This window comes from Meriones unguiculatus, chromosome 4 (assembly GCF_030254825.1).
Source record: "Meriones unguiculatus strain TT.TT164.6M chromosome 4, Bangor_MerUng_6.1, whole genome shotgun sequence".
Taxonomy (NCBI): Eukaryota; Metazoa; Chordata; class Mammalia; order Rodentia; family Muridae; genus Meriones; species Meriones unguiculatus.
The window spans coordinates 6,369,430-6,381,927 of NC_083352.1; the positions used below are offsets into that span (position 1 = coordinate 6,369,430).

At 52.0% G+C, this 12,498-nt stretch overlaps 2 protein-coding genes across 2 annotated transcripts in view; one reads left to right on the plus strand and one right to left on the minus strand.

Moving 5' to 3' along the window:
* Positions 1 to 8,420, minus strand: part of Col4a1 (collagen type IV alpha 1 chain) — a 110,913-nt gene extending 102,493 nt beyond the window's left edge. Inside the window, exon 1 of the mRNA XM_021637533.2 lies at positions 8,194 to 8,420. Coding sequence (XP_021493208.1) covers positions 8,194 to 8,277 — 84 coding nt within the window. The 5' untranslated portion in view covers positions 8,278 to 8,420. The remainder of the gene's footprint in view (positions 1 to 8,193) is intronic.
* Positions 8,421 to 8,481: 61 nt separating this feature from the next.
* Col4a2 (collagen type IV alpha 2 chain) overlaps positions 8,482 to 12,498 on the plus strand; it is a 128,847-nt gene continuing 124,830 nt past the window's right edge. Inside the window, exons 1-3 of the mRNA XM_021637530.2 lie at positions 8,482 to 8,799; positions 9,097 to 9,184; positions 9,307 to 9,361. Coding sequence (XP_021493205.2) covers positions 9,141 to 9,184; positions 9,307 to 9,361 — 99 coding nt within the window. The 5' untranslated portion in view covers positions 8,482 to 8,799; positions 9,097 to 9,140. The remainder of the gene's footprint in view (positions 8,800 to 9,096; positions 9,185 to 9,306; positions 9,362 to 12,498) is intronic.

The following is a 12,498-nucleotide window of genomic DNA, read 5'->3' on the forward strand; positions in this document are numbered from 1 at the left end:
ATCCAAAGTAAACCTAACTGATCCAGGGACTAAGCGACTATCTGATAGCTAGGATTTTTCCCCCCAGCACTGACCCATTTTCCTGTCTGCCTTGGCAACCTCCTCTTAATTTTATAGGCCACTTCCTGACCAAAATTTAGGAGTTATTTTAAACCACTAACCCCAAATGGTTCTCAATCTCCAGGAAATGGGTTTGGTTGTAACGGGACACAAATCAGATACTTCCAGTCAGGGAACCAGGTGGCCGAGGCCAGGGAAAGCAAGCATGGTGTGCTCTGGCCTACATGCAGGTCATCACCTGCCCCAGCTGGGCTCTGCTGGGGCTGAGTGCCACACAAATGCTCACCACCACCCTTGGCAGGAGAGCTGCCTAAACCCCGACACTAAGGCTGGCGAGACTCGGGCAAAGCCCTGTGAAATGGCTCACTCTTCTCCCAGTGAAGAGAAGGGCTCTCAGGGAACCAGGGCAAATTAATTCGCCAGAATCTGCTTCATATGGATGCTGGGACCTCCCAAGGAACAAACTAGCTATCAGCAATAGTGACCCCAACAAGAGTCAAGATGAGGAGGGACATTGCACATGCAATTGGTAAGGACAAGTGGATGGAGGTCCCTAGATGTTGGCATGGCTGATATGACCAGGCCGCTGGCCAGAACCTGATCATCCATCACGCCACCGCCTAGAAAAAGTAAACAGAACAGCCAGAACCTATGTTTCTAGACCAGTACCAGCCCTGCACCCCACACTACTGATCCAGAAACGCTGGGTCTTCCATCTACCCCTTGGTGATGCCGATGCTAGTATGAGCTCCACGGTGCTGACGTAATGATCCAAGCCCCAACTGCCTCCTGACATCATCACTCGGCTATGTACTTCTCGAAGTTTGCTTTCCATTGAGCCAACATAATATTGCTTGGCATTACACAAGCCCTGCATAATCACTTTGCAAACAATGGTTTATTTTCTTCCCATCATCAGAGTCACTGCCTTTCGCACATGAGGCGGCCAGAGCCCATGTACCAACATGTACCCCGAGCAGGGCAAGGCAGGCCCCTTCCTCCCTAGATGTGTGTCCCACTCTCTTTCCAAAGATATGCGCCTGCATCTGGTTCCCTAACATTCACTTATGAGAGAAATGGACTTTTCTTGGTGGTAGTGGGGGTTGGGGGGGCTAAACTTAGGTAACCGGAATTAAAACCGACTCTTCTCCTCAGACATGTATGTTGGCTTCTAGCCAGGTTCCCAAGTTATAGATTTTTTTTTCCAAGTAAACATTATAATAAATAAACCAATCTCTGGGTCTGTGTTATTTACCCGCTGAAACCTCACATGCTGTCACAGTAACGGTGACGCCATCAGCATCCGCTGAGCTCTGACCCAGGCACGCTGCTGCTAGCTCCTGCACAGCACTTAGCTAGATGACAGGCCTGCAGACTGAGATACCATTGTGTTCCTTAGGAAAGTCAAAGCTGTAACTCGAGACTTCAGGGCTAACTAGGGGGCTGGAGAGACGGCCGGGTGGCTAAGGATGCTTGCTGATCCTGCAGAAGACCTGCATTTCATTCCTGGCACCAGGCCAGGTGGCTTATACTCACCTGTGACTCCAACTCTGAAGGTGACAGTCCTCTAATCCCTAGGTGCTGACTAGGGCACATGTAAGCCACAGTGAAAAGAAAAAAATCCTGCTTTTAAACTGAGCAAGAGCTAATTAGGAAACATAATTGGCCGAACATAAAAGATATACAGTAGCTCAAGCCTTCACCAACCACATTACACATTGATGTTGGTTTCTGTAAGAAAAACACAGAGGAAAAATATCACAATAGTTATCATTGGGTTCATCTGTCCCTGGTTAAAGAAAATAAGTACCCACCTAGTAGAGTGCTAGGTAAAGTCTGTCCTTCAGAAAAGAAGAAACATGGCTACTGCCAGAATCCAGGACATGTCATGCTTCCCAGCAGGAGAATGTGTGGCTGCCTTAGCGAGGGTTTCTATTGCTGCGATTAACCTCCATGACCGAAAACCAAGTTGGTGAGGAAAAAGGTTTATTTGGCTTACACTTCCAAATCACTATTCATCATTGAAGAAACTCAGGGCAGGAACTCAAACAGGACAGGAACTTAGAGGCAGGAGCTGATGCAGAGGCCATAGAGGGGTACTGCTTACTGGCTTGTTCCCCATGGCATTCTCAGCCATCTTTTTTATAGAACCCAGGAATGGCACCACGAACAATGAGCTGAGTCCTCCCCCATCAATCATTAATTAAGAAAATGCCCTAGAGCTGGAACTTATGGAGGTATGTTCTCAATTGAGGCTCCCTCCTTTCAGAAACTCTAGCTGTGTCAATTTTACATAAAACTATCCATCACAGTGGTAAAAATGTCTTGGGAAAACTGAGTTACATCTGTCTCTATAAAAGCAGGTCTTTATTTTCCAAATTAACAACCAAAAAAATTAAACCTTTTAATTAAGCATCAAATGCAGGAGGAGTTTGGCACCTCGAGAAATTGTGCTGAGTTGCTGAGTGGCACTGGCACGTGCTTTTAACCCCAGCACTTGGGAGGCAGAAGCAAGACGATTTCTGTGAGTTTGAGGCTGGCCTGGTCTACAGAGAGAGTTCTAGGACAGCCAGGGCTAGAGAAACCCTGTCTTGAAGAACAGAGAAAGAGAGAGAGAGAGAGAGAGAGAGAGAGAGAGAGAGAAAGAAGAAGAAAGAGAGAAAGAAGGAGAGAAAGGAAGGAAAGAAGGAAGGGAGAGAGAAGAAAGAAAGAAAGAAAGAAAGGAAGAAAGAAAGAAAGAAAGAAAGAAAGAAAGAAAGAAAGAAAGAAAGAAAGGAAGGTGTGTTGGGGAGTGTCTAATCAGCTAAATCTGTGGGATTTCTACTTCTAATCAGCTAAATCTGTGGGATGAGCAATCGCATAAGTGGCTTTCCAGTTGGTGTACTGGGTAAATGAAATGGAACAGCTGCTTCTCTCAGTTCATGGCCAGTGTCTCCCACTGTCTCTAGAATAGAAGGACCCCCAAATATAATAAAATATGGACTCAATTGTGAGTTGCAGTCATCCCTAAAGACTGGGTTACTCAGGCAACAGAAGATCACTCTCTGCACAGCACACTTAGGTGCCTTTGGCAGGTGAAGTTTATCTGTTACGTCTGACTCAAACATCACACTCACCTCTTAACCTACCACACACCAGGAGATATTTAAATCCCAGACAACATGAAGTGCGCTCATAGTGTGCGGCGTAAAAACCAAACCTAGCCAGAGTTTCATAATGAACATTACTAGCCCACGGAATAAACTATTTACATAGGAAGGTCAGCATCGTGTGTGTTTCCATGTCATGTTTAGTCTGTGCTGGGATATCTGCTGAGAATTCCAAATTCAAGGGAAACACCTTCCTTGGCCATCATTTTCCTTTGTGTTCTCTAATAATACTTCAGGATGGACACTGTGACATAGTTTCCATGAGCCAATACACAGCCCCACCAGGACTCCCCAGGGGATGCTGAGGGAACAGCCTGGAAACATCAGGACCAATTAATTACCAGTGATTAATGCCTGCCTCCACCTATGTGTCAGGCTCCCTCCCTAACAGAGTCAAGGTGCTTTAAAAAGATGTGTCCTTAGGCGTCTTATAATTGGCGGGGATGTCAGAACCACCAAGATGATGCCATAACAGACTACGTGGTGGAGAGAGCAGCCTGCCTTTCCTGGTGTGTGCTTACTTACCTCATGCACACAGTGTTTCTGCGAGGCGCAGGCCTCCGTGGCCCCTGTGACTAGCCTAACCTTATAGACTGGGATGAGTCCTCACTCAGGATGAACTTCTGAGTCCTATACCACAGCACACCTCTAGAGAATACTGCGACAGGAGATTCAGAGAAGTTGGGGAGGCTGGAAGACCGGCCTGTTGCAGGTGTGCAAGCATCAGAAACAAACCAGGCCCTCGGGGAGAAAGATAGCTGCGTGACGTCAGGGAGCGAGGTGATGCCTACCCATGCCACGCACCCACACTACAAGGGGTGGGGCATCACAAGGCCAGGCAGCAGGAGGAAAAGCTGGCAAGTTCAGCTCCGCATAACTTTGAAATCAATGTGCTGTAAGCTCAGGAAGGTCAGAGGCAAGGGTGATGGAGAATGCAGGGAGCAGATCCCCAGGTAGGGAGCTGAGAAGAAAAATAAATAAAAATTTTAAAAAAGCAGAGGCCTACTCCATAAACAACCGCAGCGGGGCCGGACAGGAAGTGAAGAGCAGGAAGATAGCCCTACACCCCCGGATGAGACCAGGAGAACAATGGCGTGGAGCACAGGGTGGACTCAGGCCTCTGAGTAACACAAGGCCAAACATTAACCTCACAGGAATCCCGGAGTTAAGAGCTCAGAAGGAATTCCCAATGACCCGATTCTGATTTTGACCCCTTCATTGTGTGCCGGACAATGGCAGACACCGTCCTGGGTATTGTTCTGCGGCTGACACGTTTGCTGGTCAGGAAGAACAATGCGCCAAGATACTATGTTAGGCATTCCATTGTTGTTCCTGCTTGCTCTATCCCGAGTTCCAAATGCCAACCCTGCTTGAGAGACACTTTAATGAGGTTAATCTGTTTCCAGTGTTGGGAACAATCACTGTTTGATGCTGTTCTGTGGTGGACAAACATTGTACAATCATCCCTCACAGAGATTCGTGCTGGGTTGCCTTGTAAAGCCCCCTCCCCTTACCGACAGGGCTCTGTGGTCCTGCTTGACTCTGGGTTCCATTGTCTGTGAAATCTTGATCAGCTCTTCACTAAACAACCCAGCTTGTTAGGCCTGCCCCCATTCTCAGGAGAATGCCACTCCTGTTAATGAATAATGTGGGGGTTCGTGAGGTCCCTCCTGCCCTTGTTCAAATCCACATAGGTTTTCTGGGTCAGTTCCCGCAGGCACTCCCACCTTGAGTAGTCACCCTTGCCTAACTTTTCAACCTCCCCCACTCGCAGTCCATCTCCCACCTGGAGAGAGGGGACATGTCACGGGCCGGGCACCCTTTATCTCTGATGGCATAGACCTGCCCTTTCGCTCCCCTTAGGCTCCGTAAGACCAAAGGTCAGCCACTCCCACAGCTATCCCCACAGACATCTCCAAGGAGAGATATCAAGGTCATTGTGGAATGCTAAGACCCTAAGATTGACAGATGCCAGCAAATGTCATCCTGCCTTCTCCTACAGGGCAGTGTCCTAACAGCCAGGGGCTGCTGGTCTAGCCCCATGCCTCCTACAGGTTTGGGGGATAACGTCCCCCAGAAGTTTCCCTGTCCCCTCAAAAGCTGGACTAAGCTCTCCCACATCTCTGCATGCTCCTCTACTCAGTTTTTCTCATCAGTCTGTGCCCTCAGGCCAGGACTGCATGCTACTCCCTGGGACAGGCTATGATGTGGCCAGCGCCTGCCTGGGACAGGACAGGAAGTGTGTGTTCCAAATGCATTTAAATAAAGGAAGAACAAAAGAGTGCATATAAGGAAGCGATAAGAGTGACTTCGAGGGACACTGAGGCACAGGGTTCAAAGGAGCTCTAATTATCTGCTTCATAAAAGCAAACACAAACCCTTATCAGTGACCACACTCGTGTGTGAACACCCAGTAATTCAAAGTGTCAATCAGCTCCTCAGGTGAAGCCTAGTCTAGCACACACATAGTTAACACACAGACCTCTGTCTGGCTTCAGGGGCCCTTGCCCTTTCCCAGTCCTGCTCCTTGTGAACAAGGACGACAAGAGGGTTGAGGACTGCCCCCACCAGCACCCCACCCCACCCCAATGTGCCCTGTTGGGGCTTACAGGGGAAACCAGCCCTGCCATCTAAATACAAACTCCAGGAGAGCCGCCCATACTGGCATGGGAACAAATTCTCCCTTCCTTGAGCTCTTTGGTCGTTTGGTCCCTGGAGATGTGACTAATGGTCAGGAGACAGCAAGACTTCTGGGCAGGCATGGCAGCACTTAGGGGAAAGTTCGCATTTCAGACCCAGAGAGGCAGTTTCATAGCCACCCAGATAGAGTGCTTGCCTAGCATTGTAAGTGACCCTGGGTCCATTACCAGGCAGACCCGTAGCATCTTACCACCTAAAGGCTGTGCCTAGGGTATGTGTGACTTGGGTAGCTACAGTGGAAGCTACTTTGTTGCTGCGGCATCTCTAACAGCTGGTTTTAGAAGGCACAGGGCAAACATGTTATTGACAGCATGAAGAGAACACTTAGTTCTATTAGAGTGCTGTTTCAAAATGGATCTTTTTCTATCCCCAAAAGTCACATGCACATTGACAGGTTTTCTAATCCGGGGTAAATATCACACCACCGTAATGTCTTAGGTGGCCAGGCTGCTTAAGATGCTCAAGGCAGCTTGAGGAATAGAGCAGGGCCAGTGGCCAGGAACTGTACAACTGCTAGGAAATACATCAACCTCAAACCTCAACATTAGTTTGTTTGAGTTTTCAAGTGAGATCGGGAATTTGTGTGGCTGACTAGATCTTTTCAGAGTTCCCAGTGTCTGAAAGTTAGGTCCTGCAATTAGCTTTGCTAACACAGTCAGTCATTCAGAAAAACCTAAATACAAACGGCGGCTCGTGCTTTTCCATCAGAATGACCCAGCCTGGTCCCCTTAGAAGTACTAGATCTTTTGGTTAATATTTCCCACCCTGGGCTGAACCCGGAGCACAGCACAGGCTGGACAAGCACTTCAGCACGGGGCTACATCCAGAGACCACTTTTTACCTTTTATTTTATTTTATTTTATTTTATTTTATTTTATTTTATTTTATTTTTAGGGAGCGACTCACCAAGTTTCCTGGGCTAGCCTCAAACTCACTCTGTTGCCAAGGCTGGCCTTGAACTTGAGATACTACTGCCTCAGTCTCCAAGTAGCAAGAACTACAGGCCTGCAACGGTAGACCCAGCCCAGCAAGCCTGCTCTTTTGAGAAACTACCCTCACCATGAGAAAGGATAGTTATTAACAACTCCCTAAGGTGAAGGAAGAGACCCTGGACAGGGAGGGAACTCTCTGAAGTTGGCTGCTGATGTAATCATCCTTCTTCAGTGACCAATGAAAAAGCTGTCACCAGGGAGGCCAAACTCATTTAAGAAACCCCAGCACATACTACCAGTTTATTCTAGTATGTAACAGTTAATAATTTATAGTATAGTTGATCAGTATCGCTCCTGCAGAAAAGAGGTGAAATTCTTAAAAGGAAAAAAAAAATGCAGAATTAAGAAACAGTTTTAAAATATACATACATACAGGAAGTGCCCGTGAGCAGCAGACACCGTTCGTTAGGCATCTGAGGGGGAAGGCAAACTGCTGAGGCCACACCTTGTGGCCTTTGGGCCTGCATGGCTGTCACAGCAGCAGCTGAAGTGTATTCTCTAGAGGCGAAGGCAGAAAGTCTGGCCCGGCTCCTCCAGAGCTGGAAGTCTGGCTCTTGCAAATATCTCCCAGCGCCCTCCCGGCCAAGCACCAGAGGAAACAAAACTAAAAAAACAATTTGCTCAGAGAACAATGCGATGGAGTTTCGCTTTGCTTTCACACTCAAGTCTAAATGTGGTTATAATTTTCAGACACACACTCATAAAAGGCAAGAGTTGAAGCGGCGACTTTTAGGATGCGTAGAAGCGCCCGCATCTGTTCTCAAGCGTGCCGTAGGCTACACAAAAGTCGTGGGAAAGCAAAAATACAGATGTTTCCAGGCAAACGGCCCAAAGCTGTTCGGCCTCAACCATTACGGTCTCCCAAACAACCAAAAACACTCCCAAAGCGATTCCCCCCGCACATGTGTGTGAGGTTCTGAGTGGCGTGGGGTGTGCGTGTCCACTCTTCCAGCCCCGACCCACTCGCGCGCCCCGCCGATTAGCGCCCGGGCGATGAGGGTTCAAATCTCGCTGGCTTCCCGGCACCCCGCCGCGGTGCGCGCTAAGTTTCAAGTCCCTTCCTAAGTCTCCCGCACCCAGCCCGTAACAAAGGAGATTCCGTAATGGATGCGCGACCGCAGCCCACAGGGACCGCGAGCGGAGAGCCGCCGGAAGGGTGCACCTGGCCGTGCCACCCGCGACACCCTCGGGGGCCGGGCTGGCTGAGCGCGCCGGGCGCTGGACAAAGAGGCCTCGCGGGGCGGCGGGGTGCGGGGTGGGAGGCTGGGGAGCGGAGCCCGCGGGGGACTCACCTTCGCGGCGGCCCTGCTGCGCTCCTCGTGGAGCAGAAGGGCGCCGAGCAGCAGCAGAAGGCAGGCGCTGAGCCGGGGCCCCATGGTGGCTGCGCCCGGCGCGGCGGGGGAGCGGCGGAGGCGGCGGGGAGCTGAGCCCGGCTCCCGGGGGCCGCGGCGGGCAACTCAGTCTCGGAGGGCCCGAGTGTGAGCCCTGCTCACCGTCCCGGGCGCGGCGGCTCTGAGCAGAGACCTGAGCGCGCGGCCCGAGGAGCTCCCCAATTTGTTGGCGCTGCCCCCTCCCCTCGGCAGCGCGCGGGCGGCGTCTCCAAGGGGAGGACCCTGCGGCGCGGGTAAGAGGCGGAGGCTGCGCGCCGCTCGGGACTCGGTGTCGCTGAGCGTCCGGCCGCCGCGACTCCGCGCTCCGCACCCAGCTCCTCCCGCGCCCGGGTCCTCTGAACCCCCCTCGGCCCGCCGATCCCCGGGAGGCACGGGCGAGGGGCGCCGGGGCCGGGAGTCCGGCGCCCGCGGAGCGAAGCCGGGCGGGCCTGGCGCTGGGGTGCCGCGGACCGACGCTTCTGCGGGGCCCATGCGCGCGGGCAGCCGCCCCTGACGCGGGAGCCCGAGGTGAGAGCCGCCCCCGGGAGACGCCGACACCCAGGCCTCAAGTCCTGGGCTTGGAGCGCTGGAGCCGGGCAGAGCCGCGCGCCGGGCTGGATGGGAGTGGGGAGGAGGTGGAGGGCTGGGGATTGCGCTGCGTGGGCTAAGAGGCTCCAGGCAGGGCCCAGGGAGAAGAGTGCCCCTTTCTCTGCCTCCTGATCACCCCTCAGAGAAACGAGCGACGGCACCGGGAGTGAGGGTGCTGCGTGACGGTGCCCTCCCTGCCAACGACCCTTGCTAACCCGCTTTGTTTCTCGCCTCCAGATTAGGAGGGGACCGAGCCGAGCCTAGACCTGGAAGACTCGATCATGGAGCGAGTGCGGTTCGCAGCGTCTGGCCCTGCCCTGAGAGGGTAAGTCACCCCTGCCCGGCCTCCTGGCTGCAGGGGACCTTTGCAGGCAACTTTGAGGAGTTGGCAAGTTGGGACACGCACGTTCGTGTCATTCTCTCACCCTCCCTCCCTCTCCCGTGCAGGTGGCTGCTGCTGGCGACTGTGACACTGGGTCTCCTGGCTCAGAGCGCCTTGGCGGTAAGTTCCGCGCGAACCCCACGCTCTCCGCGCCCGCAAGGGTTGGGAGGCTCGCGGAGCCTCGTGGAAGACAGGCACGCTGAGCCCACCAGAGCGTGCTTGAGTGTGTGAAGGTGTGCGTTACTGTGCCAGCCAGCCGCGCGTCTAGAGCAATGCAGGCGTTGGCCCTCTCCAGGGAGCTAATAATTAAAACGTAGCCCGAGGCACCGTTTGCTGCCAAGCTTTGGCCGTAGCAGCGAGGGAGGAATGTCTGTCACTAGGCCATGAGGCGCACGGTTGAAGGGGGTTGGGAGCAAAGAGTTTCCAGAAACTCAGCGACGGTGTCCAGGCACTGTGGTGGGCAGAGAGCTTCTTGCTTAAATTTGAGACTCCGGGAGGGGCGGAGCAAGGAGCAGACAGCCTCCTGCTTTAACGCTGTTTAGGGAACAATGGGCTGGAAACCGGAGGTCTCTCCCAAATCTTGAGCAGGCCCTGAAGAGCCTCAGGCCAGAGGGAGGCCTGTGGCCCGGGTCCCTCTGTGACCTCTTCACTACGCCCCTTGCTCTCTCCATGGCCAAAGCAGGCCGGATGTCCTGGGGTTTCCACACATGCTGACTGTAGCCCATCTGTGTGGAGCTGAACACCGGTGTCACCCCGGTGGAGGGTGTCCTCGTGGAGACTGTTTAAAAGAGGCATGAAAACTGAGGGCACTGGCCAGGTCTGCCTGTCTACCTTTCTGTGTGGGGCTCAGTGCCTAGACAGAGCTTGGGGACGCCAGTGCGCTAGCGCTACCTCTCTGGAGCCGACACACCCCAGGGCAAGACGGTGGGTGGGCTTCAATGTTGTTGGCCTTCCCTCACCTAGCTGAAACTGTCCGTAATTCTCAGGCTTGCAGTAAGTGGGAACTGGTCCCAGCAAAGAGTTGCCTTCTGCTCACAGGGATCCAGGGCCCAGCATGAGGAGAAAGAGGAGCTCCGACCAGACTCTAGACAGTGAATCCTGGCCAGTCTTACAGCTTGAGTCTGTCTCTTCCTGCCCCTGTCCTTAGCCCTGCCTTAAGAAGAATAGAACCTAAATGTTAGAGCAGCCATTACCTGTGGGCCCTCATGCATGGCTCCCACTTGGCCAGGATCCATAGACCACAGCACACACTTAAACGAAAGTTCCTAGAAAGTTCCAGGATGTGTGCTGACTCCCACAGCCTGGCCCCAGAGCCGCTGCCCAGCTGCCTTCATTCCCTGAGACTGAAGACCTTCCTGGGTGTCATTTTTAAAACTGGAAAGGGCTTGCTATGGAAAGGCATTTTACACAGCTCTGCCCTCACCTCATGATACCAAACCTCAGTTTACACATTTCTCAGAGTATCTACATCTTGTCACAGAGGCCACGTTTCCTGCTTGTACAATATAGCTTCATGCCTCCATGCATCCTTTTACATGCTACAAACCCACCTTAAAGTCTTGTCTCCTCTACACTTGGATGTGACCAAGAGCATGTATTTCCCAGAAAAACCAAATGGCCTAGAAAAGCTTTTCAAAATTTCAGATCCCTGACCCTCATTGCAAACATCCCTGTTAGACTCTCTGGGGCGCTGCCTGAAACCCTGCATTTCCAAGACAGAAAAACTCTGGGAACCTTCGTCTGTGCATGTGAGCTGAGATTCAGCCTCTGAGGTCTCGTGTGTGCTTATTTCATTCTCTGGGCTTTGGATTCTGAATGTGCAAATACAGTGGGTGATACTATGATGGCTTTCCCACAGCCGTGTGAATCTGTGTGCCTGAAACAGCATGGTATTGGTTATGGTCAACAGCGCATTGATCAACTTCTAAGCCTCCTGTTAGGCCACTGGCTTTTTCACAGCTAGTACCTGTGACATAATTTCTTGATCCTAAACGCTGTGCACGAAATTCTTACTTGTGGCAAGCTTTGTCCCTCCCCTCTTTGTCTGCCTAATTCTGTGATCTTGTCTCATTGTTTCTGGTATCCGGAATCTTCGTGGGGTGGGTCCGTTCAGTCTCTAGGACCACTGGCTGCATGGTACAGCGCTTTATGCAGAAACAGCTGAGACTTGTAAGCTTAAGGAATGGGTAATCATTTAATGAAAGCTTCTTGTATACCAATTTGTATGCATGAGTACATCAAAGCCTCCAGGAAAATGCTCCCAAGGCATGTTAACTCTTATGCCCATTTTACATTCTAGGAAAAAAGAGGGGGAAAGTAGAAATAGCCTGCCTGGGATTTCTCTTGTAGATGGCTAAGGGTGTGGGAGCCAGGCACCTCACCACCACACCAGCCTCCTGGGTTCCCAAGCCGTAGTGAGGATGCTCTGGAGGTCTTGGCATGTGGGGGCTTTCCCTGGTCTTGACAAACAGTAAAGCTGAGACACTGGTTTCTGGGAAGTGAAGGCGGTGGAGAGGTGTCTCCTGCAGACCAGGAGCACAGAGGAAAAGAAAAGGAAGCAGGAGAGAGCATCATCACCTCAGCTCAGGGTACCATACTGCCTCCGCATCTCTGGACACTTACTGCCATCCACATAGTCACTTCTGAAGGCTTCCATATGTGAATGCAAGGCCAGAAAAACTACTGCCCATCCTAAGAGCAAGGCTTGAGTTATAAAGGGGTGCCAGTCCCAGAATCCTCCACAGCAGGCTGCCTGGGTAGCAACCCCAACTGGATGAGCAGCTAAAGCCTCCTGTGGTCACATCTATGTGTGCTTGAGTTAGGACTCAGGGGTAGGGTCCACCTCACAGGGCTGTGAAGGGAGCAGGCCTGCCTGGAGGCAAAGGAGGACTGTGTGTTCCCACTTCCCTTTGATCCCTTTGTGAGAAACATGGGCCCCTAAGAAGCGGAAGTGAGTGTGAGCTCTGCCTTTATGGAATGGAGCCGCCAGTACTTCCAGCCCACTGGAGCCTTGGTGATCACCTTCCCTGAGGAGCTCAGATGGCTTACTCAAAGCACAGACTCAGCAGCCCACACATTTCTAGATGGATTGGAAATGGGAGCTGAAGAGCATGGACAGGAAAGGGCTCCAGTCCTCTCTGAGCAATGGTCAGACCCACAAGGAGAGAATGGGAAACTAGAGGACAATTTTCCAGAGCAGAAGAAAAAGCTAAGACTTGGCCATAAATAAAACTCAAAGGGCTGTAGCTGTAGGCATG